Here is a 27,655-nt window from a genome sequence, read left to right on the forward strand (position 1 = left end):
GGAGGAGGGTGAGACTGTTCACAGTTTTTCACTTGGCACCCACAGTCGACAGATATCTTTGGGCTACTGAGACATTTGGCTGCCTGAGGAACTAACTACTTAATAGGGTCGCCGGGGTCCCACCCCCGGAGATTCTGATTTTCTCCACCTGGGATGGAACCTAGACTTCAGAATTTATGAATAGCTCTCCAGTGAGTCTGAAGTGCGGCCAGGGAGAAAGTGGACATTAGAGGCTGCCCGCCTGGCCTCCCTCCCCTCATGGGGATGGGGGCCATCTTGAAAGCAGCGCCCTGTGGGAAGAGACGTTGTATGGTGGTTTTAGGGGGTTGTAAATGAGGCTCAAAGACTCCAACGGTCCTGACAAAAGTATAAGGGACTCCTGTCTTTAGAAAGTGCCCCCTTCCTCAGCTATGCTTCTGGTAAGAAAGGAGCAAGAGAGCCTAGAAAGAAAGAAAAAAACAAGGCAATGGCGGTCTTTAAAAGAGAAGAACAATTCAAGTAACTCACAAGGGCTGCCAAGTTCTGTTTTTGCACCCTGTTCCCCCACCCACACACATGCACCCCCCCCCCACTTCGGCTGTCTTCATGATGGGGCCTCTGGGGTGAGAGCAGCAGCACAGCTTTTGTCCCACAAAAGGTTTGGCAGTGGCCCAGCAGGATATTCAACCTCACCCCCCCCAAAAACTCCCTGCACCCTAATACAGCTGAGTCACTGAACCGGGGTGGAGTCCTTGGCCTGACAGTGAAGCAATCTTAACTTGAAAAATGACATGGGAACAGAATGTATGGTCTACATAAACAAGTCCTATGTAGATGTAATTGTATGCAAATATTCATTTTTTAACTCCGCATTCATTTCCTGCCAGTCCTCTTGTACAGGCCTCAAACCTTCCACTGCAGCTCACAGTACAGCAGGGGTCAGAAGTGAAAACAGAAGTGCAGTGTTAGCGAGCCAAGCCCTCTGCTATGGCTCAGCAGGAGTTAGGTGTTCAGACTTTAAGCAGGATCTTGAAGGATGTATAGGAGTTTACCAGGAGAAAGGAAGGATAAAGTAGGAAGGGAAATAGAAGTGTTTAAGAAATGTGGAATTTTTCCTTGAGGCAAAAGGGTAGGTAGGATCTGTAGAAAGGGAATAGGGCGGAGTAGGAAAAATCCACAAATGAGTGTAAAGGTTACGGTTTGCCTCCTAGAAAGGAGTTTGGGCTTTTTATCCAGAAAGGCATAGATCGGGAGCCAATGAAAGATCTTAAGTAGAGGAGGGATAGCTTCTAGAGCTTTGTTTTTCCAAAGGCTAAGGCTGGGAGGGGTAGACTGGAAGAGAATATTAACATTTATTCATCAGTTCCTACATACAGGGCATTGGCTCTGTATTTTATCACTCCAACCCTTTATGATAGCGTTTTTCAAACTGCCAGCCATAATCAAGAAAAGGAAGGCAGGCAGAAAGGAAGGGAGGGAGGAAGGAAGGTTAACAGGATAGAAAATATCAGCGTCTCACGGGTGGGAAGGTTTAGTATTGTTTGCGGAAACTTTGTTATACATTCTCGCAGGAGTGTAAGTGTACTGTATCAGGATTCGAATGTATTTCTCGCTGTGGCTTATGGTTAAAAAAAAGAGAGAGAGAGAGAGAAGCCGCTGCTCGGAGGTGTAGGTGTGGTGAGCCTCCTCGTACAGACGAGGACGGAAGGCGCGGGGAGTTTCAGTACCCTGCCGCTCTCCAAGTGCGATGTGTAAATTTCGAACCCAGGCTGGTCTGATGCCAGAGAGGATTCCTTCTCGATAATGCCCGGCAGCGCCCTCCAAGCGCTGTGCGTACTCACACAGCACCTCATTCCAGGAGGTAAGTGGGGCAGGACCAATTCTGTCCGCCCGAGGCGCTGGTCAGAGCGCATATTCCAGGGGTGCCCCAGACACACAGAATCGGATTATTAGAGGCAGCCCCGGGAAATCTCCCTTTAGACAGCTTCAGGAGATTTTGGGGGGCCGCCCGTTAGGGAGGGGGGGCGGTCGCGGCAATAACCAGGTGAGGATGGACAGGGGCTTGAACCGAGACGGCGAAATAATCCCTTTTCTCAGAAGTGTCACGTAGCCCCAACTCCCGCTATTGTTGGACTCCGATGCCTGGCAGCACAAAGTCGCCTGGGGGCTCATTTCCCTCCCCCGAGGCGCTGAAAGGCGAGGGACTAAATAAAAGGCTGGTGGCTTTCCACTCACCAGGCACGGGGCTTGAGTGGCCGAAAAGCAGGTGGCCCCTGCCACACCAGGGCGACACTGGACTGAGGTGTAATGTATGTACTATTTATAGGGCATTTCTGGGCCTCACCCTAAGGACTTCTGATTGGCTTTAGGGGAGATCTATCACTCATCTTTTGGATTCGAGGTGGGTGGAAGGTCACCCACGACCAATACAAAACCACTCCTCGGCTAAACCCCTCCTCGTCTAGCTTCCTGTTGCTGTCCATCATCCACCTAGCGGGCGGGACTTTGCCTCCCGCCAATTGGCTGGCGAACATGTCGTTCACTCTTCAGTAGGTTTCCGGTTGGTGCCCTCTACCGTCCATCAGTGACATTTCACAGGCCGATTGGCTAAACCAACGTCGCTCTAGATGCCTCTCTTTGATTGGTTATTGGTGCTGTCGGTCCCCAATGTACTGAACTTTTATTGGTGAACGCTGCCGTCGCTCGGGCGGTGGCGGGCTCCGGGATTGGCGGGTGCTGGGCGGGCGGTGTCAGGCTCTCGGTGGCGGCGGAGGCGGCGGAGGCCAGGGAGGAAGATGTCGTAATGAGCGGTGGGTCCTCGCCGCTGCCGGCGGGGTCTTCCCGGCCCCCAAGGGTCGGGAAGACGGGCAGAGGCCGCAGGGACGGGGAGCCGGGGCTGGGGGTTCCCCCCTGGGGCCGGGCCTGGCGCCGGGGCCCGGCTCCGGGAGGGGCGGGGGAGGGAGGATTCCCGCCCGGAGGAGGAGCGGGGATGGCCAGCCGGGCGGAGGCACCCGGAAGGGGGCGTTCGACTCCCCGCCCCCTCGGAGCCCGCTGGGCGGGAGGGTGGCGCTTCCGGGGGCTGGCAAGAGGTGCGGGCACCCGGGCGGGCCAGGCACCCCCCTCCGCCTGGTTGCCGACCCGCCTCAGTGCTGCTCGGCCCGTGGACATAGCCTGGGTCCGCCCCGAGGAGGCGGCCGACGCTCCTCGTCCTTGTCCTGTGTTCGGGGGACCCTCCTGCACTCTGACTCTAGGTGCCCGCCAGCGATTCGGGGCCCTCCCGAGTGCAGAGAGGAGCAAGGGAATGCTTGAAATGCAGACGGCGCCAACCACATGGGCACTGCTGGGCATAGAACCCAACCTGGTTCCCGATATGTCCCAATGGAGAGATGGTGTCCGGACACGAGGGCACCCCGGACAGATGACTGACTTCTCGCCTTAGACTGCGGAGTGGGCAGAAACCTCCGTTTAATGTTTTTACTTGGGTCTTTGAGTACCAGCTAGATACATGCAAGCTCTTAGCAGAATTGTTAGCCGTTTAAGAACTTGTTGACAAAGAGTTCCCAGCCTGTTAGCTGATGCTCCGTCGGGGGGACTGCTGATTTCCAAAAGCCAGGTGCAAACCTAAGGAATGACAAGAGAAAAAACAAAACCGATACTTACTTTCTTCCTCCACCCCACCTCCGTCCCCATTGCTGACTTAAGGTTTTCAGCCTCCTACCCGTGCTTCTTGGCTTATGTTCCCAGTGGCTTTCTAATTTTAGTTGAAAAGGAACTGTGTCTTCTCCTCTGGGCAATTGAGAAACCTGTCTTCACTGCGTTCCTTGGTTTTGATTCCAATATACCCTCATGTTTGTTTCTTAATTAACTTGATCCAGAGGGACTCCCTCTGGCTCTTCTCAGTGCACATTCTCCCAAAGTTTGTTTTTCTTGAGGTTACTTCTTGCTCACTTGTTGATTCCTAGAGAAAGGGAGGGAGGAGCTAGAGATCTGCTTTAAGCAATGAATTGGCTCATGGTCCCCCATGACACTGATTTTAAGCGATGATTTATAGGTGATGACTCTTTCAAGGTGCACTAGCATGCACTATCTAAAACTTGCATGCTCTAACCCAGAAGGCATTAAGTATCATAATGGAGGGCTAGGTGTTGAGTTGGTGTTTTGGGTAAGATTTTTAGGGCTAGAAAGTTAAGGGTGTTGGCCAATTCACAGAGAGGCTGTTAAAGGAACAGTGCAGGAGTCCACACCATAGAAGTCATTTTGATTAATAACACAAAGAAACATGTTGTCAGCAATAATGAATGTAACTGCAGTGTCTTGTTTTGTTTTAAATTCTTGTGTGCGATGAAGGGGGCGAATCTGTCAGACAACCTAGCAGTTGGGCTGATGATGTCAGTGTTCCAGTGGCTTCTAACAGGCATTAATACCTGTTGGAAATGGATTCTCATTGGCTGGGGCGATTGGTAAGTTTTCTAATTCTGGTTCTTCCCCTTGGTTGTAGAGAGGCTTACCCCCTTCATTTGAAAGCAGCAGCAAGGAAAAAAAAAAAAAAAGCTGGTCTGACATAATTATGAGCTAAAGACACAGTGTCTTTGCCAAGGAGACCCAAGTGGAGTTAGTTCATAATCAGATCCTCACCTGACTGCCCTATAGGGAGAACTGGCTCCTGGAGGAAGAGTTTGGCATCAGTGTTGACAGCACATAGACTGGCCAGTTTTTTTGTTTTTTTACCTCCGATTCTATTAGTTTGGGCCTCTGGAGGCCTGTCAGAGGAAAGAAGAAGCTGTAAGAAGATTTTGGCAAATTATCTGGGTAAAGGAGCTTCAGGGCGTAACAGCAGATAGGTTAGTTCATTTGGATATCTTGGCCTTGAACTTCCTCCTCCTTCTGTTGACTAATGGCAGCTCTCTGGAGAAGCTGCAGGGTCTCTGTAACCTGAACCGTCCTTTGCCATAGGCATGTGATAATTCGAGTCTGCTTTAAGCAAGTATTGCCCATCCAGGGCCCTTATGAAGACATTCTAAACTTGCTGTCAGCCAGTAGACCCTGGTATTGGCTTGAGTTCAGCAATCTTCTAGACTTTGTCACCCCATTTCTATGATGGAAATGTAGCATATTTTTCTTTTATGACTTATCTTCGCCTTCTCCATTCTCTGTTTACACACATGTTGGAAGCCTTGCTTCCAAGGATTGAAAAATGTAATTCTTTTGGAAGGGGTGGGCAATGGCCACAGAATGAAAGATGCAGAGAAACACTGCTTTAAAGTGCGTATAGAGTATTAGAAAGTGTAGAGATGTGAACACTTCTGAGTTTAAATGATTATGTGGTCCAGTTGAAACCTTGTGGGCTGAAGATTTGAAGTAAAATCTATTTGGAGAAACTCCAGTACTTTCTTATGAGTTTATTGGGTGATACATCTGGTTCCTTTGGGTAGCTCAACTGGATTAGGGAACTTCTAGTAAGTTCTAAGCTAGGAAAACTTGGCCTACATGCTGGACCAAATCAGTACAAGCTGGACTGAGAAATGTGCATCATGATGGAATGCATTTGTTGATGTTTTGCTTGTTTTTTGCTATGGATTAAGAGGGTAAAAACATGGGACATTACCAACTCAAGGGCATTGTCAGCCTAAGTAGGGAAGGGATTAGAGATCGCCCTAGAAGAGATGCTCCCAGGTGGTACTGGTAGATTTGTTCTAGTTGATAGGATTCCAGAATGGAAAACTGATTTTTCTGCTGCCTCACGGGATGATGGAAAGAGAACCCAGGAGCAAGTTCAGCCAGCACTCACTGCTTGGGGGAAGCCATGGCCTCTACCACGTGTCTAGGAAGTGGTCTTTCTGAGTGCTCCGAGGCCGTCACTGACACGGGGGATGACCAGGCTTCTCATCAGGGTGGGCTCTGGGCTGGTGGGCTCTGGGGAGATGAGCTCTGCTCAGGAGCAGCGGAGAGCGAAAGGGCTGAGTGCCCAGTTGAGATGCTGTTCAGTCTGTCCCCAGGAGCGGCTCCGAGCAGTGCTGAGATCAGGGCTGTTTGTGTCACGGGAAAAGCATGTGTGCAGGCCCAGCTGTTTGAATGCTCCCTCCGGACACCTCATTCCCTTAGCTACAGTTTGTTTCAGCTGCCGAATCGCACCTGGCCAGAAGCCTCACCATCCCAGTGCCGAGGTTTAGCTTGGGTGACTGTTGTTTTTGATTCTAAGGGCTCTGAGATGCCAGTTTGTCCTTACGCACTGGCCTGCACCCTGCCAAATGTCCTCTTTCTAGAGCTTCCTCTTTGGGGTATTTGTTACCTCTCCTCTGGGACTCAGTGGAATCACAAAGCGGCTTCTCAGAGAGTGTGACTGGGGAATAAGAGACAGCAGGCAGGGCCGTGTGATTGGAAGTGGAACATTTCAGCCCCTGGTCAGTGTCTAACTGAAGTCTTCTCAGATTGGCCTCAACACAGACTGAAACATTTCCCAGCCTTCAGAACAGTAAATGGTATGAAGTCAGCACTCATCTCAGAACTGGTTCGCGCCCAGGATGAATGCGGGAGTGACTCAAATAAATGTGCTAAAGCAGAGAAAGCGTGTTTGTACAGAATGCTCTTCTAGGGGGAAAAAGTGTATCTTGCTTTCTTTTTTTCTCCCATTCTCCAAGACAGCTCTGAGGTCAGGATTCTTTGTACCATTTCCTGGGGCTGCTCTGTCAGAGCGCAGAGCTTCCACCACCCTCCGCTGCCCTGGGTCCCCACTCACTTCTCCAGAGCCCCTTCTAGGACCAGTGGGTGTGACCCAGGCAGGATGCAAATTAACAAATGACAGTTCCATTTCGAGGAGGGGTGTACATATAGCAGATGCTCTCATCTGAACTCATTTGGAAAAGAGCCCCCTCCCTGTGTATGTTAATCAAAAGAAGCATTGAAATGTGGTGCCTGGTGTGTGGTGATGAGGTGTGGGCTTGGAGATATTTGTCCAGGAGCAGGACTGGACCGTGCTGGTCTGCACACAAGCACTTGTCCCCTCATGACGTGACTGGCGGGCTTGAGAGTTCCATCTGGGCCTGTATCAGCTGAGCCGACCTGGCAAGTGGATTCCCAGCCTCCTGCCAGGACACACACATCTGCGGGTTTTCTCTTGTAAACTCCATTTAGGCTCTCCTGCTCTACAGCCTCCAGGATTCATTCATTCATCCATTCAAAAAGAATATACTAAGCACCTACTATGTGCCAAGTAGGAGGGATACAACAGTGGGTAAAGCAAGGGGAAATCCCTACATCTTAGCGGGTGACAATAAATAAATAACTCCTCGGTATTAGATATGGGAAGTACTAAGGAGAAAAACAGAACAGAGGATAGAAGAATGTGAAAGGATGAAATTTATATAGGGTGGTCAGGGAAAGTTTCAGTGAGATGGTGACGTGAGAGCAAAACGGGAGAGAAGGGAGAGAATCAGCCATGCTCAGTCTGGGGTGGGAGGCGGAGGATGAAGGAGAACAGCAAGTGCAAAGGCCCTGAGAAAGGGCCAAACCTGGCATGTTGGGAAACCGCAGGGAGGCGAGCGTGGCTGAAGCAGTGAAGGGGAGTGACGGGATAGGTCAGAGGGGTCACAAGAGACAGGTCACATAGGGCCCTTATGTGTCATGGTGGGGACTTTGGTTCTTTGAATGGGAGAGGGGATGCTGTTTGGGGGGGGGGGGGCTGAGCAGAGGAATACCATGAAGTGTGGATAGGTTTCATTCTGGATGCATGTTGCGAATAGGCTGATGGGAACAAGGTCAGAAGTCCAGATAGGAGGTTTTTGTATTTAACCAGGGGAGAGATGATGCAGACCTGAATCTGGGTGATAACAAGAGGTGGTGGTGAGAGCAGTCCGATTCTGAAAATATTTTGAAGGTAGAACCTAAAGTGTCTGCTGACTGTCAGATGTAGAGTGTGGAAAATCAGAAGGGGCAAGGATGACTTGCAGGGTTTTTAGCACCAAACCGCTAGAAGGACAGAATTCCAACCCCTGCATGAGGAAGTTTGAAGGAGACACAGAATTAGAGCGATATCAGTGGCTAGTTAGATTTGAGATGCTTGTTAACATATCCATGTGGAGATGTCAGTAGGCAGTTGGATATACAAGTCTGCAGATATAAATTTGGAAGTCATCATTACGTAGAACCTATGTACTGTTGGTTTTTAAAGCTGTGAGGCTAGATGAAATCACCCAGGAAACAGGTGTAAACAGAAGAAAGGTAAATGCTGAGACGGTACCCTGGGGCCGCCCAACCAATCAGAATTTGAGGAGAGGAGCACCCAGCAAAGGAATCTTCGAAGAAGTAGCTAGAGAGGTAGGCCAACCTGGCAAGTGTGTCCTAGAAGCCAAGTGGAGAAGTGTTTCAAGAAGAAAAGGGTCTGCTGTCAGATCAACACACAGAATGAGGCCTGAGAATTAACTGTTAGACTTAGCAACGTGAGGTCACTGGTGGTCTCTGTGGCATGGCAAAACCTGGAGCAGTTCCAGGAATGGCAGGAGAGGAATTAGGGGCAGCAATTATGGGTAACTGGCAAGGGGTTTTGCTTGAAATGGAGAGAAATAATGGAACTTAGCTGATGTAGGGAATTTTAACTTCTTAATGAAATGGTGGGCCCACATAAGGGTCCTGGGCTGAGGCTGGGGTCAAAGTTGGGCACAGGGGAGGCTCTTAAAGTGTCTGGATAGAGACAAAATCTTCTTTTCCACCCTCCTCCTCTGGCCTGAGGCATTAGCCAGCTTAGCCAGCTGCCACCCACAGTGTCCTCCTGAATTGGAAGTCAGTGAAGTTCCTTTTGCCCGTATTGAGCTCTTCTGTATGGTTATTACAGTGCTGGATCTTGCTTCTCAGCGCTTTGGAGTCTTTAACTGCCAGTGTCACTGCTCCCTCCATGCGGGCCAGTTCTCTTAGCTCATTTATGAACGCCCTTTGAGGTCCAGCTTTGTTCTCTTAAACCAGCCATGGCTTGCTTTTCCCTTACCAGCTCTGAATTCTTCCAGGCCAGGCAACTGGGAGAGACTGGGCTTAGACACTGTTTTGTTGGCTTCCGGCCCAGCTGCGCTGACCAAAATAGCCAGCAGAAGGACTGTTTGTGCAGAGTGAAATTCCTCCAGGGGAAATAACATAGCGCATGGCCAAGAAAGCCATGGTAGGAACCCATGAGGCAAAGAAAAAAAAAAAAAGCCAAGTACCCCCAAGGTCTGGCTGTGGAGTTTGACCCAAGTTCTCTCCAGAGGGAAAAGAGCTTCCTAAAGCCTCTTGTGGTATTTCTTTGGACCCCTTCTCTCATTCCTTGTGTCTCAGGAGTAGTGTTCTCAAGTGAAGGACCAGTGGAATGGCCCCCAGTCTGATGGCCAGGACTTCAGGGTCCTGTTTGAGGCCTCTTCCCGTTACTGGTGCTCCTTGAGCCAGCCCATGGAAAGACCTCTAGGACAGATAGCACTCCCTGCTCTGTGAAGGGGGCTGTGGGGCCTGTGCATTGGCATATAGCAGGGGCACCTGACCCAGACTTGGGGGGCTGGAAGGGAAGAGGTCAGGAAAGGTTTTACCTGAGTGAGTTATAAACCAAACTCTGAGGACCGCCGTTGGCCAGATAAATGACAGAGAGCGCGTACACGCGTGCGCGCAAACTTGGGCTCCAAGTGAGAGAGGGCATGGCATAGTTCCAGAAATGGAAAACACTGACGTGCCTGTGGGGAGAGGTGGAAGAGCAAGAGATAAAGGAGAGGTGGAGGGGGGAAGGGCAGATTGTTTTGGCTTTTACAAGCTTATCATAAGATCATGTGGAAGCTATTGAAGGGTATAATCGGGAGTGGCTGGATGGGATTTGCATGTTAAAGATTCTTCTGACACTGATAGTGGAGGCTGGATTAGAGCGGGCAAGGCCAGAGGCTGGGGAGCCATTTTGAAGGCTTTGGGCGGTATTCCAGGCTGAGTGGAAGGTGGTTAATGCCAGGGTCATGGCGAAGGGGATGGAGAGCAGTGAGTGGATTGGAAAGAGGTTTATATTTAGGAGGTAGAATCATGAGGACTGGATGAGTCATTGGCGATGAGGTTGACGTTCAGGTTTCCTTGTGATTAGAAATACCAGGGAGAGGCTGGTTGAACCAAAGACTCCTCCGGCCTGCAGGCGCTGAAGGACCCCTGGGTTGTGTGCTGGGGCGTGGTGTAGCAGTGCATTGAAAACTGGCCTGGCCCACCCTGGGCACCCTCCTGTGAATATCGACAGAGACATTAAGCCCATGATTATTTAAAGGGGGGCGAGGGTTACCAGAGGGGTTAACCTCCTCTCAGGGGTCTGAGTAAATGACACGCTGGATCCGGAGTGGGCTCTCAATAAATTTCGCTGGGGAAAAAACAGGCTGAGACCTGAAGGGTGAGTAGGTGTTAGCTAGTAAAGAGAGAAGAGCTCCGAGCAAGGAAAGGGCAGCGGCAGAAATGAAAACTGCAAGGATCTGGAAGAGGGCCTGTGGAGGCTGGGGATGAGAAAGCTGGGGAGAGAACGGGCAAAGGTGGCAGCTCAGTGTGGGCAGTCCTGTGGCCCATCCAAGCGAAGGCCTGCAAAGGGCTCGGGAGACCGGCGCCACACACACACCCTGGAGTCGTCAGTCTGCGGACAGTACCTGAAGCCTTGTGAGTGGGCACGGTCACTTGTGGAACGGGTATTGGGCGAGCAGGAGGGGTGTTGAGGAACAGTAGCATTGAAGGGTGGCAAAAGGCAGAGGAGCCCACAAGGCGAAGAGGAGGCCAGAGAGGTAGGAGAAGATCCGTGGGAATTTTGAGGAGGAGGAAACAGTGAAAGGGTCAAGAACTGCTGAAGAGGGTCTGTTGGCTCTAGCAGTGAGGAGGTCCTCGGTGACCTTGGCAGGAGCAGTGTCCACAGAGAGCTGCTGCTCCGGGAAATTAGCAAGTGAGAAAGGAGGGAAGCAGTAAAGTGCTGGCAGCTTTTCCACCAAGTTTGGCCAGGGAGGGAGGAAAAAAAAGGCTGTCGCTGGCGGGGATGGTGGTGGAGATGGCTGATCTGTCCATCAAAAGCCAGAGGCTCAGCGGATGCCTTTTCTGCCGTGTTGAAACTAAACTGGCTTCCAGTATGGGGAGAGGAAAGTCAGGGGTGGTGCCGTCAAGCCCTAGACCCCACCCCCAACCCCCCAGTCTGGAAGCCTTGCTTGATGCCACTGGAAGTTTTCCTTGGATGGAGCCTGAGAGCTACTGTTGTTTGTGTAATAAATCACGGTCAATCTTCACCAGCCAAGGGTCTGTTGGGAAAGTTTTAGCCAACCTGAACTAATGAAAAGTCTGAATGACTGAACTCTGAAAGGAATGCAGCTTTTCTTTCAAGAATACTCACTAAATCCCATTTACCGTGTTGCTAAATGTAGGTTTCAGTGACCAGACATAAACTGTTAAAAGCAAATGGTACGATTAAAATGGTAGAAGCGGTATAAAACAATTACATGATTATGCCCAGGAGTCCCTTTGCAGTCTTCATACAATAGTTAGCCTCACTTTGAATAGTATGAAGACAAATTTAAGCACAATTTATGTCCCAATTACACGTTTAGATACAAGGTTCCCAATTAATGAGGTTCAAAGATCATAGTCTTGCAGTTACGTATCTACGCCACTTCTGAACCACTTTTCATTTTCAAACACCCAACTGGAAATGCTTCTCTTTTCCCTTTCATGGTTAATCCCAGGATATAATTCTGCAATGGCAGGGAGATCAGTCTGTTTTGGTTGCCCAAGCTTGCAGCCCAGGGGCTGCAAAGCTCAGCGACACTAGGAGAGATACCTACAAACACTGGTTTGAAAGCTAGAGGGTTATTTCAGGAGCCAGCTGGGGAGGAAAATGAAACCAAACTGAAATGGTACAATGTCAGGCCCCGCAGTTCTGGCAGCTTGCTCCAGTAAATGCTGCTGTTAACTTCCTAACTGAAGAACCGCTCTGAGCCCAGCCCGAGCTCCAAACTGTTTGAGTCCAGGGTATCAAAGACTGCAGAGGGAGAGAGGAAGATGGGAAAGGGAGATGAGTAGGAAGCACGAGGCCTGTTTTCATTTCATTTGCACTCTGTCCTGTTCTAGTGCCCTTCCATTTCCTTAGCAGAAGATGTCTGTCTGCAGGAGAGTCAGTCACCCATTTTAGCCAAGGGAACCTGAGTCCAGGGGAGCCTCCTGGGAGAGCCCCCTGCCTTCCCTTCCCAGCCTTGGCCTCAAGTAACTCAGCTTGTTTTTAACAGCAACATGGTCTGAGAATTTAAAAAATCTTCAATATCATTTAGTCCAGGTTCCCACCCCATCTAGACATCCCATCTCCAACAGAGACACACATCCTGCCTCTTGTCTAAATGATTCCAGAAAAGGGAGAACATTACCTCAAAAGGCAACTGATTCCATTTTTCGAAAGTTCTCCCTTCTGTTAATTTGAAGTCTGCCTTCTTAAAGTAAACTCTGCATCCAGCATGGGGCTCAAACTCACAGCCGCGAGATCAGAAGTCACATGCTCTGCCTACTGAGCCAGCCAGGCACCTCAAAATCTGCCTTCTTGACGTTTCTACCCTGAAGTCTTTGAACCACGTATGGGGTGGATGCCCTGGTGGGTATCACTAGTCCAGCATCCTGGCCACACCACTGCAGCTGTCCTCTGAACAAGCTCCCATTGAAAATGCCCCTTTCAACATATCCCTCAGAACGAAACCTGACACTCCAGATGTGGCCTGAATTTGCAGAACACACTAGGACGATTATTTTTATCCCTCTATGATTGAACTTTTGGAAATGCAGTCCAAGATTGCAGTAGATTTTTGGCAACCACATCTAGATTCTATTGCCTCCTGTTTAGCTTTGAGGCAAACCCACTGGGGCTTTTTCACAGGAGGACCACTATGAAGCTCTGTTGTTCCGTCCTATAGGCATGTGAATTTTTTTTTTTTTTAAACCCAAGTGCAGGATGTACTCAACTTCAAAATTTAAAACACTATTTATTGATTATCCACTGTGTGCGCGCGGCTTCCACAGTAATTATTGACACCTCCCAGAATCCCAGGAGGATGCTGTTCCCTCTGTCCTATAGATGGCACAGTGAGCCTGAGAGGGATGTCCCAGCCACCCCACTGATGACAGCACGGCTCCAACTCTCATGGAGGTTTGGGACCTCATGCTCTAAAGCACTGCACATACTAGTTTGTAAAGATCTCTTTGAACCCTAATACCGACAGCCAGTGTATTTATAATCCTTCTCGGTCTCGTGACATCTGCAAGTTGAACTTGTCTGCTTGGTCTTTGCATGGTTTTCCAAACTTGGGTGGTGGGTCAACTACTCTAAAGCCACGTTTTCCAGCCTCTAGGGCACAGAACCAATTCAGTGAGTCACAACCAGCATTTAAAAAAAAATGAAATAGAGTAGAAAAATACCCAAGTCCGTCACACGTAGTAAGGGCAGATTATTTTTTTCAAGAAACTCACTGCATGAGCACAGGACAGGGAAGTGTGTGGGTGCGTACATACTGGGTCTTGACGTAAACTGTTTTTATAACTGTGGCTCATGGTCTAAATAGTTTGAACAGCACTGCTCTAAAGGAAAAATATTTTTGAGTCAACTTGGATCGTTTTCATTTATAATGCTGCAACTTTACTTAATTATGCACACAAATCTGTTTATCGGCTCATTGATCCAGCTCCTATAAAATTAATTAACTACCAAAAAGCCAGTAAAAGTCACATCCCCAGCCACATTCTGGGAGGATGACATCTGATTGAACCCAGATCACTGCTGTCAGCATAAGCACGGCCAACCTGACACCTCGGGCTGCTTGGGTTTCGCATGCCTACCCTGCCGTGTCTTGTGCAGAGCCGTCATCCCTCACTTTGCACAAATGTAGCGCGAATTAAAACGTGCAGAATTAAGTTGTCTTAATTAGCCCACGCAGTTAGAGTGGTGCCACTTGGCACCAATAGAGCTGTAAACACACACACACACGCCCCAAAACAGGCAGAGCTTGGTAAGGTAGCAGTCACCCAGTGGATGTTTGTTTTTAAAAGATGCCCATCACAGTGATAACACAAGAGGAAAACATTCTGGCAGAAAAAGCACGCGCCTCCAAGGAGAAGCTGCAGACCCTCATCCTGGGACCCACCCCTAGTTTGAGACACCCCGGTTGCCCCTGCAGCAGCAAACCCCTCAGGATGTGTGCATCTCAGCACTTCTAGGGGGAGGCACATCTGGCTTAGCCCCCAGGCTAGACCATCCTGCCTGCAGTTTTTTTCCCTTCTTGTTCCTAAGAATATTATGAAGATGTCAGTCAGACGCCTTGTTGAAATAAAAAAACACAGTGTATACTCTTCTCTTGATGTATCCAGGCAAAACCCCATGAGACAGCATGACTCCGTTTTTACAGCCCTGTGCTTATTCCTCATGATCATTGTTTCCTTCAGTAATTGTAGTGTGCTGTTTGGTCATGTGTTCTCGGATTTTGCCAAGGATCAGTGTCTGTAATATTTCAGGATCTCCCTATACGATTTTGTCCAGAGCTGCCCTTTGGCTTCTCACACAGTTTATTTCTCTGAAATAATAACCTTGTTTCTGTACTTCTCGAAAGCTACCTTCCAAAGGTTTAGGATGCAAGTCTCACTGCCTGGTGTCCTTTTCCTTCGTGATTTATGAACTACAGGATGGCATAGATTCTCTCCCCACCCCAAATTCTCATGATTTCCATTTTACTTCTATTTCTCTTATATCAGATTTCAGAGTAATTCCCCTCATTACTTCCTCAACATTCTTTATTTAAAAAAAAAAAAAAAAAGAATAGAGTATATTGACTGTGGGAAAATGAGAAAATCCAGAAAAAACAGGAAAAAAATTTAAGTCAAGCAAAATTCTACCACCAAGAGATAATGGGTTTCAACATTCCAGCATTTTCAAAGACTTTTCCTGCTGTATTCACATATAGAAATATGTACATGTTTAACGAAAATAGAATTTACTCTATTTTCATTCTTCTTCTTATATTCAGTCATTAGTTCTAGTCTTGGTGAAGCCTTTGGAGCCATACCTATTAGCCTGCGTAAATTCACTTAAAGCGGTTACCCATATGCTGAAGATCATTACCTGGGCCATGGTGCTTTTGTGGTGAAGGCTGAGCATAAAGCACCTAAGACTTCCTCATGGAGCAGGTGTATCTTTGTCAGGGATCCTGGCTGAGAGACGCTACTCTCCCAGGCTGACTTGGCATCTGGCTATAGCAGGAGTGAGCAAGAAGCTTGGGTTAGAACGAGAGGATGAACTGCAGGGGTGAGGGGGACTCCCCTGCTCACCAAATAGGGATTCCGACCCAGCTAGAGAGAGTCAGCAGTACCCCATAGAGACAGCTCTGTTAGGTCACTGAAGCTGGTCTTGGCAAAGTCTTGTATCTTCGTGTTGTCCCAGGCTTTATGATGGCTGGAGACAGGACCAGCTGCCCTCACAGCCCGGGATGGACAAGTCATTGGAAAGCAGAGGTCATCCACCGAACAAGATGTAGGCTTGCTAACCTTGAGTGGGGAGGTGTAAGGAAAGGTTTACCTCTCAGAGAAGCAGCAGTGAAGAGAGGCAAAAAGGGTACCTGAGGCCCGTGGGCCTGGGTTCCATTTGGGCATCTTGTGCATTATTCCGTCTTTTCTTCCAGCAGATCTACAGACCAGCATGGCCGCTACTGCCGCTGTCAGTCCCAGCGACTACCTGCAGCCCGCCGCCTCCACCACCCAGGTGAGTGGGCAGCGGGTTCTGAGCGTTGGGGGCTGCACCAGCCTGGAAGCACTCGCTGAAGCTGACATTAAACCACAGCTGAAGACTCTGTCCTGGCTCACTATAAACACCCTGGGATATGAGCCCTGGGAAGGTTCGGTTGTCTGCTTTTTCTGAACTGAGAAGCCAGGGCCACTTACCTGAGGTGGCACAGTTGGGTCAGGGGGAAAAGCAGGATTTTCCCACTGACCATAAAACGGAAATAGAGGCTGGGTCCCTACACTCCAGAGGTTCTATCCTTGTCACCTCGAAAGAGCAGCCCTCCCCACCTTACCAAAGTGTTTATTCTTCCTGTGGCCTGTCCCTTCTTCTTTCCCTCCGTCCCTCCCTCAGTCCTTCCTCAGCTGAGGAATCAGGGGCCCCTTAACGCCTGTGATGGGCCAGTGGACTTCTGCCTAAGAGCTGAGGGTGATTCCGTGACCCCCTGAGAAACAAGGCTGCTGGGAAGTAAGGGTGTTCGTTCACCCTGTAAATGGGGGCTCCTGGAGAGTTCCTTCCTGAGAAAGACATTGCCTACTCTTTCTCCCTCAAAGAGGAGCCAGCAGGGAAGGGAAAGATGTTGGCACCGTGCCTACCACAGAGGTGGCGAAGAGCCTGCCAAGAGGAGAGGACCATGAAGGGCAGAGGGTGGCTGGGCAGCAGGTTCATGTCTCACCTTTCCTCCGCTTGTTCTCTCGCAGGATTCCCAGCCATCTCCTCTAGCCCTGCTTGCTGCAACATGTAGCAAAATTGGCCCTCCCGCCGTGGAAGCTGCGGTGACCCCTCCTGCTCCCCCCCAGCCCACACCACGGAAACTTGTCCCCATCAAACCTGCCCCTCTCCCTCTCAGTCCTGGCAAGAATAGCTTTGGAATCTTGTCCTCCAAAGGAAACATCCTTCAGATTCAGGGGTCGCAACTGAGTGCATCCTATCCTGGGGGGCAGCTGGTGTTCGCTATCCAGAACCCCACTGTGATCAACAAAGGGACCCGATCAAATGCCAATATCCAGTACCAGGCGGTCCCTCAGATACAGGCGAGCAACTCCCAGACTATCCAGGTACAGCCCAGTCTCACCAACCAGATCCAGATCATCCCCGGCACCAGCCAAGCCATCATCAGCCCCTCACCATCCAGTCACAAGCCTGTCCCCATCAAGCCAGCCCCCGTCCAGAAGTCGAGTACGACCACCGCCCCTGTGCAGAGTGGGGCCAATGTGGTGAAGCTGACAGGTGGGGGCGGCAACGTGACGCTCACTCTGCCCGTCAACAACCTTGTGAACACCAGCGACTCCGGGGCCACCACTCAGCTCCTCACGGAGAGCCCCCCCACCCCACTGTCTAAGACTAACAAGAAAGCCAGGAAGAAGAGTCTCCCTGCCTCCCAGCCCCCTGTGGCTGTGGCCGAGCAGGTGGAGACGGTGCTGATTGAGACCACTGCGGACAACATCATCCAGGCAGGAAACAACCTGCTCATTGTTCAGAGCCCCGGTGGGGGCCAGCCCGCCGTGGTTCAGCAGGTCCAGGTGGTGCCCCCCAAGGCCGAGCAGCAGCAGGTGGTGCAGATCCCCCAGCAGGCCCTGCGGGTGGTGCAGGCGGCATCTGCCACCCTCCCCACCGTCCCCCAGAAGCCCTCCCAGAACTTTCAGATCCAGGCGGCTGAGCCGACGCCTACTCAGGTACCACACTCACCCTCTGCACCTGCCTCTCTCTCCTTCGCACTGAATGGCTGACTCTCTGTTCCCCCTTGGCTTGCTTGGAAGATGATGCTGATGCATCTCCTGGTTTGACCTGAGTGCTAGGAGTCCGTGTTGCCTGGGGTGGGCAGTGAGTGGCCATTTCTGCCGACACATGGGGTCTCTTCAGTTCAGAGGGTTATGTACAGCTCATCCTTAGAAATCAGATGAGACGTCCCTATATACCTATATTATGGTCCACTTCTTTTTGGGGAGTCTTTTTTGGAGGGTGGGTAGGGGGCAGATACATACTTGTTTTTTTAAATAAAATTTACTTTTTTTGATAGAACTACATACTCAGAACAGTAGCAAGAAAAACGAAATTCAGTCAGAACCATAGAATTTGATTTAAAGCAAGAATAAGGAGAAAAATTCTGGTCATTGTTAATGGCAAGGAAAAAAATAGGAAGACGGGGCGCCTGGGTGGCTCAGTTGGTTAAGCGACTGCCTTCGGCTCAGGTCATGATCCTGGAGTCCCGGGATCGAGTCCCCCATCGGGCTCCTGCTCGGCAGGGAGTCTGCTTCTCCCTCTGACCCTCCCCCCTCTCATGCTCTCTCTCTCATTCTCTCTCTCAAATAAATAAATAAAATCTTTAAAAAACAGGGAGACACAGCCCAGCTTGACAGCAGGAATACTTAGGCTAGATCCATCTGGGATGTTAATAATTCAATAAGAATGTTCTTTTTGGGGGCTTATATGAAGGTGCCATATTACTCTGGAATCTATTTGGCCCTGTGAGGTGGTTTTATTGTTTGTGTATGCCTAGTAAATGCCAGAGATTATGCCCATGTTGCAGATGGGAGAACCTGGAACTCAGGAAGTATCCAAGAGCTCGTGGGGCATAGATGACAAGAGCCAGGATTCAACTCAAGTTTCTGACTTCAAACCCCATGCTCTTTTCCACTTTTCACCTTGACTTGCTGTTTCTCAGCGTGGCAGGTGCTACAGTTAAAATTGAGGACAAGATTGTTGTTGTTGTTGTTAAGGATCTTTTTAAATATAAGAATATAGCTCCTGCCATTGAGGAATTTATAATCTGGAGTTGTCTGGAGAGAGAACAGAAGCATCACAGAGAGTGACAGTGGGGAGTTGTGTCCTCTCCTGGGTGGAGAAGGAGTGCCCTTGAGATTGAGCTATGGACATGGAAGTCACACAGGAGAAAATCTGAGGCCTGCCCTGGAATGCCTCCTCCATCCTGGCATATTAAGTATTGCCAAGTGATTTTCTTTACACTGTTTAATTTACTTACTAGAATTCCTATGAGGTTCCATTACCAGACCTACCTTACAGATGAAGAACTGAGGTGACAGCTCAGGTGCACACGTCCTTGGTGGTACCACCCCTCCCTTCCCTGAGGTCCCATATCTTGAGATTGATGGAGGCACGGCTTAACCCAGGTCTTCCTAAGGAAATAATCATACATATGCAGAAAGTTTTAGCTACCTTATTTCTTAAAGATGACATAGTTTTCCAATATCCTGAGGTGCTGTATATTACACAACTAATACTCTCTTAACTATAGATTAGGCAGTTTACAGTCTTACAGCTAACTGAATTCCTAAAAGTGGGGCAAAGCATATGCACATTTTTCTGAAAGGTATTATATTCTGTATCAGAGATGGGCAGTCCACAGCCTGGGGTCAAATCTGGCCCACGCTTCTGTTTTCGTTGTAAATAAAGTTGAACTGGAATGCAGACATTGGAATGCCCGTGTGCGCTGCATTTGCACTACAAGGCAGGGACCTCGTCATGACCTGCAGAGTTTAAAATACTTACTGTCTGCCCTTTACAGAAAAAGTCTGCTGACCCCTGCTCTATATTATGAACAAAAAATGTTCTAGTAACAGAAATTTGAGATACACAGAAATAGCAATGATATGCAAAAGGGGTACGATAAGATGTGTCTATTCATTAAGAGATGACATGAGGTTTGTTTCTTTGCTTTTAACTGAGAAACAATCCCAAACAACCCAGGAATTAAAAATAACTCTAATCAAAATCACAGCAGGATTTTTTTTTTTTTTTTTTAACAAATAACTTTTTGCTCCTGGATCATTTGAGTGTAAGTTGCCACCATAATCCCTGTCACTTCCAAATGTTTTATAGAAAGTGTCTCATTATTACATGCAAGGACATTGTACATGACAACAATACAATTAGCAATGAAACATGCTAATGTCTTTCGTTCCCCAGTCTTTACTTGATATTCACGACCTTGACACTTTGGAAGGCTACAGGCCAGTTATTTGGAATGTGGTCCTCAGTTTAGGTGTCTGTGATGTTTCCTCATGACATGTGGGTTGTGTGGTTTTTGTGGCTTGTTTTTTGTTTGCTTTGGGTTTTTTTTTGCAGAAATACCGCAGACGTGATGCTGTGTTCTCACTGTCCCCTAAAAGGGGTGCGTGATTTCAGTTTGTCTCAGTACTGAGGACAATTAAAGTGATGTTCGCCAGATTTCTGCACCTTTTTTTCTTTGTAACGAATTAGTATTTTGTAGGGAGGTACTTTGAGATTACGTAAATATCCCATTCCTCATCAGACTTTTTCCCACTTGTTTTAGTATCTTTTATTATGATAGAGGTTTTCTTAAAATTAATGTTTTGTTTTAGAAGAACTTTCTATTTACAGAAAGGTTGCAAAGGGAGTACATAGTGTCTCTTTCCCTCTCGCTTGGTTTCCCCAATTGTTAAACATCATACAGGTACCTTGTCAAAACGAAGACACTGACATTGGCACATGACTGTTAACTAACTTCACACTTGGTTTGGATACCACCAGCTTTTCCACTTATGTCCTCTTTCTGTTCCAAGATCCAGTCCACATACCACGTTGCACTTAGTGGCCATGTCTCCCCAGGACCCTCAGGTGATAGCTTTTGGTCCTTGTTTTCCATGATCTTGACAGTCGTGAGCTGTATCGGTCAAATATCCTACAGAACTTCCCCCACTCTGGGGTTATGGGCTTTTGGAAAGAATACTGCAGAGGTGACATGGCCCTCTCACATTATATGAGGAGCACGTGATATCCACATGACATCCTGGTGATGCCCTGTCCCTGATGATAACCTTTTGCGCTGATTAAGGCAACATTGGCCAGGTCTCTTCATTGGAAGTTGCTACTTTTCCCTTTCTCTGTTCTTCAGAAGGGAGTTGCTAAATCTCCCGTCTTCGGGGGTGGGAATTAAGCTGTACATCCTGGAAAAGAAAGTATCTATGTAATATTATTTGGAATTCTTCTATAAGGAAAAGTTTTTTCTTCTTTGTTCAGTTTACTTTTTCAATCATTATTTATTTATTTTTTAAAGATTTTATTTATTTATTTGACAGAGAGAGACATAGTGAGAGAGGGAACACAAGCAGGGGGAGCGGGAGAGGGAGAAGCAGGCTTCCCGCCGAGCAGGGAGCCCGATGCGGGGCTCGATCCCAGGACCCCGGGATCAGGACCTGAGCCGAAGGCAGACGCTTAACAACTGAGCCACCCAGGCGCCCCTCAATCATTTATTTATAGCAGTAGGGGTTCGTGTGTATTTATTTTATACTTTGGGTTATAAGCCAGGATCATGTTATTTATTTTGTTGCTCACATTGTTCCCAGCTTCGGCCATTTGGAGTGCTTTGAAGATGGCCCCTGTATCCCCTGGCCCACTCCCACCTTTTGTTGCTTTTTTAAATCAGCTTTGAGATAGTCACGTGCTATGAAATTTACCCTTTTAAAGTGTACAGCTTTAAAAGTAGTACCTCCTCATTTCCCCTCTCCCCCCAACTCCCCTGGCAACCACGAATCCATTTTTTTGTCTCTGTGAATTGGCCTATTCTGGACATTTCGTTTAAATAGAATCTGACAGTAGGTGATCTTTTGCAACTGACTTCTTTCACGTCGTAGTAGTGTTTTCAAGGTTCACCCCTGTTGTGGTAGGTGTCAGTGCTTCATTCCTTGTATTTCTTACTTACTTAAGTAAGTAAGTACTACCTTACTTTAGAGGTACTACTAAAGGTGGAGGGTCTCTTTTGGGGGGATGAAAATGTTCTCAGCAGGGATGAGTGTACAGCTCTGTGAATATACTAAAACCCACTGAGCTGTACACTTTAAAAGGGTAAATTTCATAGCACGTGACTATCTCAAAGCTGATTTAAAAAAGCAACAAAAGGTGGGAGTGGGCCAGGGGATGGATACAGGGGCCATCTTCTTAGCCCTGGGATCGACCGTTCTTGGAGAGTGCAGTAATGGTTGTTTAAATATGTCATTCTCTTCTCCATTCGTTTATGTCAATAGGGACTATTAGGTTCCCATTTTATTCAGTGGGTTGTAATCCATTAGTGTTAAGATTTTGACGTTCAAGTTACCCCGTTTGGCCAGTGGGAGCGCCCTCAAGTTGGCTCCTGTGTCCTTTTCCCGTGGTACCCCCGTTCCTTGAGGACCTTCTTACTTGCTGGTACCACAGATGTTCCAGTCTCTTCTTGTACTCTCCCTGCCCCCAAACCTGGAATCCGTTTTTTTCTCCAAGGAGCCCTGGTCCCTTTTAGTGGAGCATGATATTTAGAAGCTGAAACCCGGGTGCTGGGTGAGCTCATTGCCCCTGGAGCGTTGCTGCTCCCAGCCCTTCTCAGTAGACACAGCCAAGAGCTATATATAAATATACATACATATATATGTACACACATGTAATGCCTGGATATATAGACATAGGTATGGACACACACATGTACACCTACAGATATACACACACTTATATCTATATTTCTGTCTTTATATCGAAACCCAAGAGTTGCCACAATACCTCTGATTCCTATCTAGTGCCACACACTTCATCCTAGTTTCTCCCTTTCCATATTTGTAACCTTCTTCTGACAGTGAGAAACCTAGCTTCCTTTAGCCTTAATATATTCCACGTGGACACGCTCCTCAGCCTGCTGGGCCGGCGACACCCGGGCCGGCCCTTTTGAGACACACTCCCAAATTTCCCTCCGGCAAGCCTAGACCACCTTATACTCCCGCTCCTGATGTAAGAGTAAGTGCCTGTCTCCCTTCTGTCTCACCAACGGTGAGCATTATATTTTATTTTTCCATCTTTGCCAATCTGAGGTGGGAACAACTGTTTCTCATCGATTGTGCCTCTTAAGAGCTGTTTCCATTTGTTTGGTGGTCTTTCACGGTGCATCTTTTCTGACGTCACCATTTCGCTGCCTTCTAGTTCTCTAATTCTGAGGGCTGGCGGTGTATTTTTCCATGCTAAGTAAATTCAGTGTTGGTTTCCAATCAGCAATCAGCATTTTGCTACCTTAGTACAGGGATGCCATCGGCAGTGTGAACGTAGGTCTGGGCCAGTTGGAGAAGACTTGGGTGGACCAAGAGGCGCCCCCACTTCTCACCTGGGCGGTGAGGGCGGTGACACTGCATTCAAAGGTGTGGGGGCGTGGGGCGCAGTCTGTCCTGGGGCACTGACCCTTTTCCTCCGGCGCTTCCAGGTCTACATCCGTACGCCTTCCGGTGAGGTGCAGACGGTCCTTGTCCAGGACGGCCCCCCAGCAACAGCTGCAGCCCCCTCTGCCACCACCTGTAGCAGCCCTGTGTCCCGTGCTCCCCATCTGAGTGGGACCAGCAGAAAGCACTCGGCCGCCATCCTCCGGAAAGAGCGCCCCCTGCCAAAGATCGCCCCCGCCGGGAGCATCATCAGCCTGAACGCAGCGCAACTGGCAGCCGCGGCCCAGGCCATGCAGACCATCAGCATCAACGGTGTCCAGGTCCAGGGCGTGCCTGTCACCATCACCAGCACCGGCGGTGAGGGGAGGGCCCCTGAGCCAGGGTGTGGGCAGCGGGCCTGTTTGTCCCGCCCATGAGAACTGTGGGCCAGCCTGGGGTTCCCAGTCACCGCAGCGAGGACACTGCCCATCATTTGCCTGGCCCCTTCTAGCTTAAGAGCATGTCCTTACAGTTGCCCTCTGAGATCATCTAAGACACATGTTGGCCCCACCTGACAGCTGAAGATCTTGGAATATGATGGAGACATAAGATGTACTCAGGAAAACTCCAACTAACATACACATGCAGATTAATTTGGTACAGACACGAGGGAGATGTTCAAGGGAGGTTCCAGGTAAAGGGACATGAAAGAAGGCTTCTAGAAGGAGACAGCCTTGAGTTAAGGTGGGAAGGAGAGGACAGAGCCTTTGGCAGCGGGAATGGCTTGTCCTGCACTTCGTTTCGGTAGTTATATTTGGTAGTATTTACAGTGCGAAAGCGCCTTGCACATAATCAAGGGTACACTGTAGCTACGTAGCAAAAATGGTTCCTTGTACTTCAGCAGGGTGTTCTTTAACTGGGTGAAGAGCACTTTTCAAGGTAGTGGAAGCTCTCCGAATCTCCTCTTTTCATCCTTAAATGAGTTTACAGCACTTAACGTATTGTGCGTCTGGGTTAGGGGCATGGGATGCATCCACTCAGAGAGACACCAGTGTTAGGTCAGTGACACTCCCCCTGCTTGGGAATGGCTTTATGCAAGTCGTAGAGGACTTGATTTTGTCCTGGTTTCTCATTCTTTGTACCAACGATCCCTGGAGACCTTCCTGAGAGCCTGAGCTTGGAGGAGTTTCCAAAGAAACACTCCCAAGACAAGCCAAGACAGGAACTTTCCCCACTGAAGTCACGTGGGCAGTGTAGTGACTCAGGACACCGACCGTGACGTCAACTGCCTGGGTTCAGATCCAGGTCCTACCAGTGATTAGCTGTGGCCTTGATATGTTATTGAGCCTCAGGTTCCTCAACTACAAAAGAGGGATAATGGTGTCTGATTTATGGAGTTGTGAAGGCTAAGCAAGTTAACACATTTGAAGCCTTGAAAACGGTATGTGGCACATAAGAGCCTCACAGAAATAGGAGCTGCCGCCACGACCACCTTTATCGAGGGCAGAAGGGCATCCGGCTTCCGCACCCTCAACTGTGCCCCCCTCTGCCCCACAGGGCAGCAGCAGCTGACGGTGCAGAACGTCTCCGGGAACAACCTGACCATCAGTGGGCTGAGCCCCACCCAGATCCAGCTGCAGATGGAGCAGGCCCTGGCTGGAGAGGCCCAGCCTGGGGAGAAGCGGCGCCGCATGGCCTGCACGTGTCCCAACTGCAAGGATGGGGACAAGAGGTAACGTGGGGCTGGGGGTAGTCCAGACCACCAGCCTGGCACATGCCTGTTCCCCCAGCCCTTCTGTGGGACACAGATGGAAAGGGGATGTCCTCCTCACCCTTCCTGTGCCCTCGGACCTGACCTCGCATTCTCTCTCCATCCTGTCCTGCCTCCATCTTCTACCTCCTCCCTTTCTCGGCTTCCCACTCCCTCCGTCCCTGCCCCTCAACCCAATTCCCAGGTCCGGAGAGCAGGGCAAGAAGAAGCACGTGTGCCATATCCCCGACTGTGGCAAGACTTTCCGGAAGACGTCCTTGCTGCGGGCCCACGTGCGCCTGCACACCGGCGAGCGGCCCTTTGTCTGCAACTGGTTCTTCTGTGGAAAGAGGTTCACCCGGAGCGATGAGCTGCAGCGGCACGCCCGCACGCACACAGGTCTGCCGCCCGCCCCCGCGGCCCCTCGGGCCCGCACCCCCTCTGCTGCCTTCAGCAGCATCCCGACTCCTGGCCCTGCCGACGAGCTGCCCCACTGAGCAAGAGCCACAGACTGTTCTCAGGGGGGCCAGGACGACCCAGGAAATCCCTTCAAGCCAGTCCTTTACTGCAGTGTTTCCCAAACGGAGGTCATTTCCCTGACCCAGCCTCCACGACTTCCGCCAGAGCCGCAGAGTTACTTATTTAACAAGCCCTGGTGGAGAGGGCCAAGCACCGTACAGTGCTTTTTACCCATGAACTCATTTAATCCTCTGAACGACTCTGTGGGGAGGGCTCTTTGATTGTGCCCATTTTACTGAGGCCTAGAGAGGTGGCCGGGTCACCCAGCTAGTGACAGGTGGAGCCGGGTTCAACCCAGGCGCTCTGTCCCAGGTCCACACTCATCACTTCCCCACACTGCCTTTCCTGCTAGTATCTACCAAATGACTTCCCTCACATCGTTTCACTGTTTTTACTCATTTGTGTCCAGTGCCATGTGTTTGACCCCGCAGGCTTGATATCATAGTTACATGTTTTAACACACTGGCAAATAGAGAACGATAAAATAGAAAAACGTTCACCCGTCTGCCACCAAGCACTGCTGCGGGAATCTCCGGCGGCCCCCAGCACACGCTTTGAGAACCGCTGCTAGAGCGAGGGCGTCCGTGAGCAGACCCCTGTCCTGGGACCGCCATCCTGGGCCTGGGGATGGGGCACACGACCCGAAGCCGGTGGGGGGCAGATCCTGCCCCCCCCGCCCCGGGGCTAAAGAGTCACTACTCAGAACAGCAGTGGCGGGCCAGCGAGGAGTGGGGCTTTCCTCGCAGGGGGAAGACATGGAGCCAGGGTTAGTCACAGGGACGGAGATCAGAAGGAAGCAGGTGATAGCCTTCCCTACACAGGAAGAGCCCTCGTGCAGGTACAGGGGCCCACGTAGGGGCGCTTCAGGCAGGGGAGGGAGGATGGGAACAGAGGAGACGGGGAAGTGACGTCACACGGGGGCGCAGAGAAACGAGAACTGCCGAAGGCTTTGCGTGAGTCGACCGTAGGGAGCGGATGTGTAAGCAGGAGGTGGGTAGACCAGGATGGCAATGCCAGCTTTACAGGGTGACCCCCTCCCTCGTCGGCTGGGACAGTGTCTGCACGTGGGCTCCAAATGACGTGCATCTTGTCTTGCCAGGGGACAAACGCTTCGAGTGTGCCCAGTGTCAGAAGCGCTTCATGAGGAGTGACCATCTCACCAAGCATTACAAGACCCACCTGGTCACGAAGAACTTGTAAGGCCAACTGAGGCAGGAGGCCCCGAAGACACAGTCCCTCATCTGCGTCCTGCCTGGGCCCCTGGTGGAAAGGAGGTCCCCGGGCTGCCGTCGGCCCCTCCCTTCTGTTCTGCGACTGTCCCCCCAGGAAGGGGCTCCGCTGCCCCTACTCGCCTCCCTCTCAAGCCCCTCGGCTCCGCCCCGGCCCTCCCCTCTCACCTCGAGCTCCCGGCCTGCCCAGACCGTGGACGTTGGCCGTGCCCAATGAGACGTTCTAAACCAGGACGAGTGGGAACCCTTATTTCCAAAGGAAAAACATGAATTTCACTCCGTCGAGGAGCAAAGTGAGCCCCCCCAGTCCTCTCCCCCAACACTGCCGGAGTCGCATTGTGCCATCTCTCTCTCTCTCTCTCTCTCTCTCTCTCTCCCCCGCCCCTCCCCAGCCCACCAGCCACCTCGGATGCCCTGGGACCCTGCACCCAGGGCACCACTGGCACCCCCTTCCCCCCGGAGAGGCTCACGGGGCTGCCTCCACTCCACATGCCCAGCCCTGCCACAGCTCTCCTCCAGCACATTCCAACTTTCTATTTAAAAAGTCAAGCTACCCACCGATGCCCTCTTTTTCTATGGAGAACGTTGCCTTATACTCTACTTCAGATGATGAACACTGTGTATTGTGTGTGCTTTAAAGTTTTATTTAATTGCTCCCTTCTTCCTGTCCTCGTTACTCACCTCCCCCACGCCTGCTTCAGTTTAGGGTTTGGGGGGCAATGAAGAGCATACGGATTTTTTTTTTCCTCATTCTAGCAATTCTCTTTTCTAAATGACACAGCATTTCAACTCGAATCTGGATCCAGATAAAAACACCTTCACCTCCTGACCCCTTCCCTCTCCCCCTCATCCCACCCCAGCTGTGGCCCCAGCCCTACTCGTGTACAGTGTATATTGTATAATGGACAATTGTGTCTACTACATGTTTAAAAACATATTGCTTGTTATTTTTGAGGCTTTTAAATTAAACAAAAATCCAACTTTATTTTTAGTTGTAACTGCTTGAGGTATGTTTTATGAATTAAGTGACAGATTTGTTATCCTTTATTAACGATGTACTTTGTTGGTCAGCACTGGGCTGACAAAAATTTTTTCTTGCTAATAAATTTAGTTGCCTGAGGCAAAATCTGCAACCTGGTGGTGCAGCTTCTTTCCTCTCTCACCTCGGGAGAGCTTGGAGAAGGGGACTCCAGAAGAGGGAGCCCTGGCCTCTCCCAGCAGTCCGCACGGGGACCAAGGCAGGACCAAGGCAGGACTTGGCCCTCCTGGCGTCGGCACGAGCCCCCAAAGC

General features: G+C 49.9%; 2 protein-coding genes across 11 annotated transcripts in view; one reads left to right on the plus strand and one right to left on the minus strand.

The window, feature by feature from the left end:
* Window positions 1-27,655, minus strand: part of SP6 (Sp6 transcription factor) — a 74,968-nt gene that overhangs the window by 41,084 nt on the left and 6,229 nt on the right. For 3 of the 7 annotated variants that reach the window (XM_081805125.1, XM_081805129.1, XM_081805127.1), the window contains exons 2-4: window positions 18,751-18,870; window positions 3,698-3,937; window positions 2,215-3,600 (exon numbers count right to left, since the gene is read on the minus strand). The gene's annotated coding sequence lies outside the window, so the exon portion shown is untranslated. Of the gene's footprint in view, window positions 1-2,214; window positions 3,601-3,697; window positions 3,938-11,771; window positions 18,871-27,655 lie in introns of all 7 variants that reach the window. The other 4 variants (XM_081805124.1, XM_081805128.1, XM_081805126.1 and 1 more) reach the window with 3 other exon arrangements.
* Window positions 913-27,349, plus strand: SP2 (Sp2 transcription factor). Of its 4 annotated transcripts, none has more exons than XM_081805122.1 (7): window positions 913-1,840; window positions 15,639-15,715; window positions 16,435-17,409; window positions 22,932-23,244; window positions 24,424-24,598; window positions 24,822-25,015; window positions 26,235-27,349. In XM_081805122.1, the coding sequence occupies exons 1-7, from the start codon at window positions 1,783-1,785 to the stop codon at window positions 26,333-26,335; spliced, it is 1,893 nt and encodes a 630-aa protein (XP_081661248.1). In that variant the 5' UTR covers window positions 913-1,782; the 3' UTR covers window positions 26,336-27,349. The 4 variants fall into 4 exon arrangements, with proteins under 4 accessions (XP_081661248.1, XP_006739123.1, XP_030890121.1 ...); XM_006739060.3 differs by lacking the exon at window positions 913-1,840 and adding an exon at window positions 2,704-2,789; XM_031034261.2 differs by lacking the exon at window positions 913-1,840 and adding an exon at window positions 2,734-2,789 and having other exon boundaries at window positions 15,636-15,715.

The sequence above is a fragment of the Leptonychotes weddellii genome, chromosome 15 (genome assembly GCF_054177405.1).
Source record: "Leptonychotes weddellii isolate Sample4059 chromosome 15, ASM5417740v2, whole genome shotgun sequence".
Lineage (NCBI taxonomy): Eukaryota > Metazoa > Chordata > Mammalia > Carnivora > Phocidae > Leptonychotes > Leptonychotes weddellii.

What these genes read in the sequence shown, in the direction of transcription:
- SP2 (XM_081805121.1), top strand. Translation starts at nt 10,458, where the DNA reads ATGAGAAAGCTGGGGAGAGAACGGGCAAAGGTGGCAGCTCAGTGTGGG. An exon ending in CGGACAGTACCTGAAGCCTT is followed by an intron (nt 10,609 to 15,638) that starts GTGAGTGGGCAC and finishes TTCTTCCAGCAG; the next exon opens with ATCTACAGACCAGCATGGCC. An exon ending in CTGAGCCGACGCCTACTCAG is followed by an intron (nt 17,410 to 22,931) that starts GTACCACACTCA and finishes CGGCGCTTCCAG; the next exon opens with GTCTACATCCGTACGCCTTC.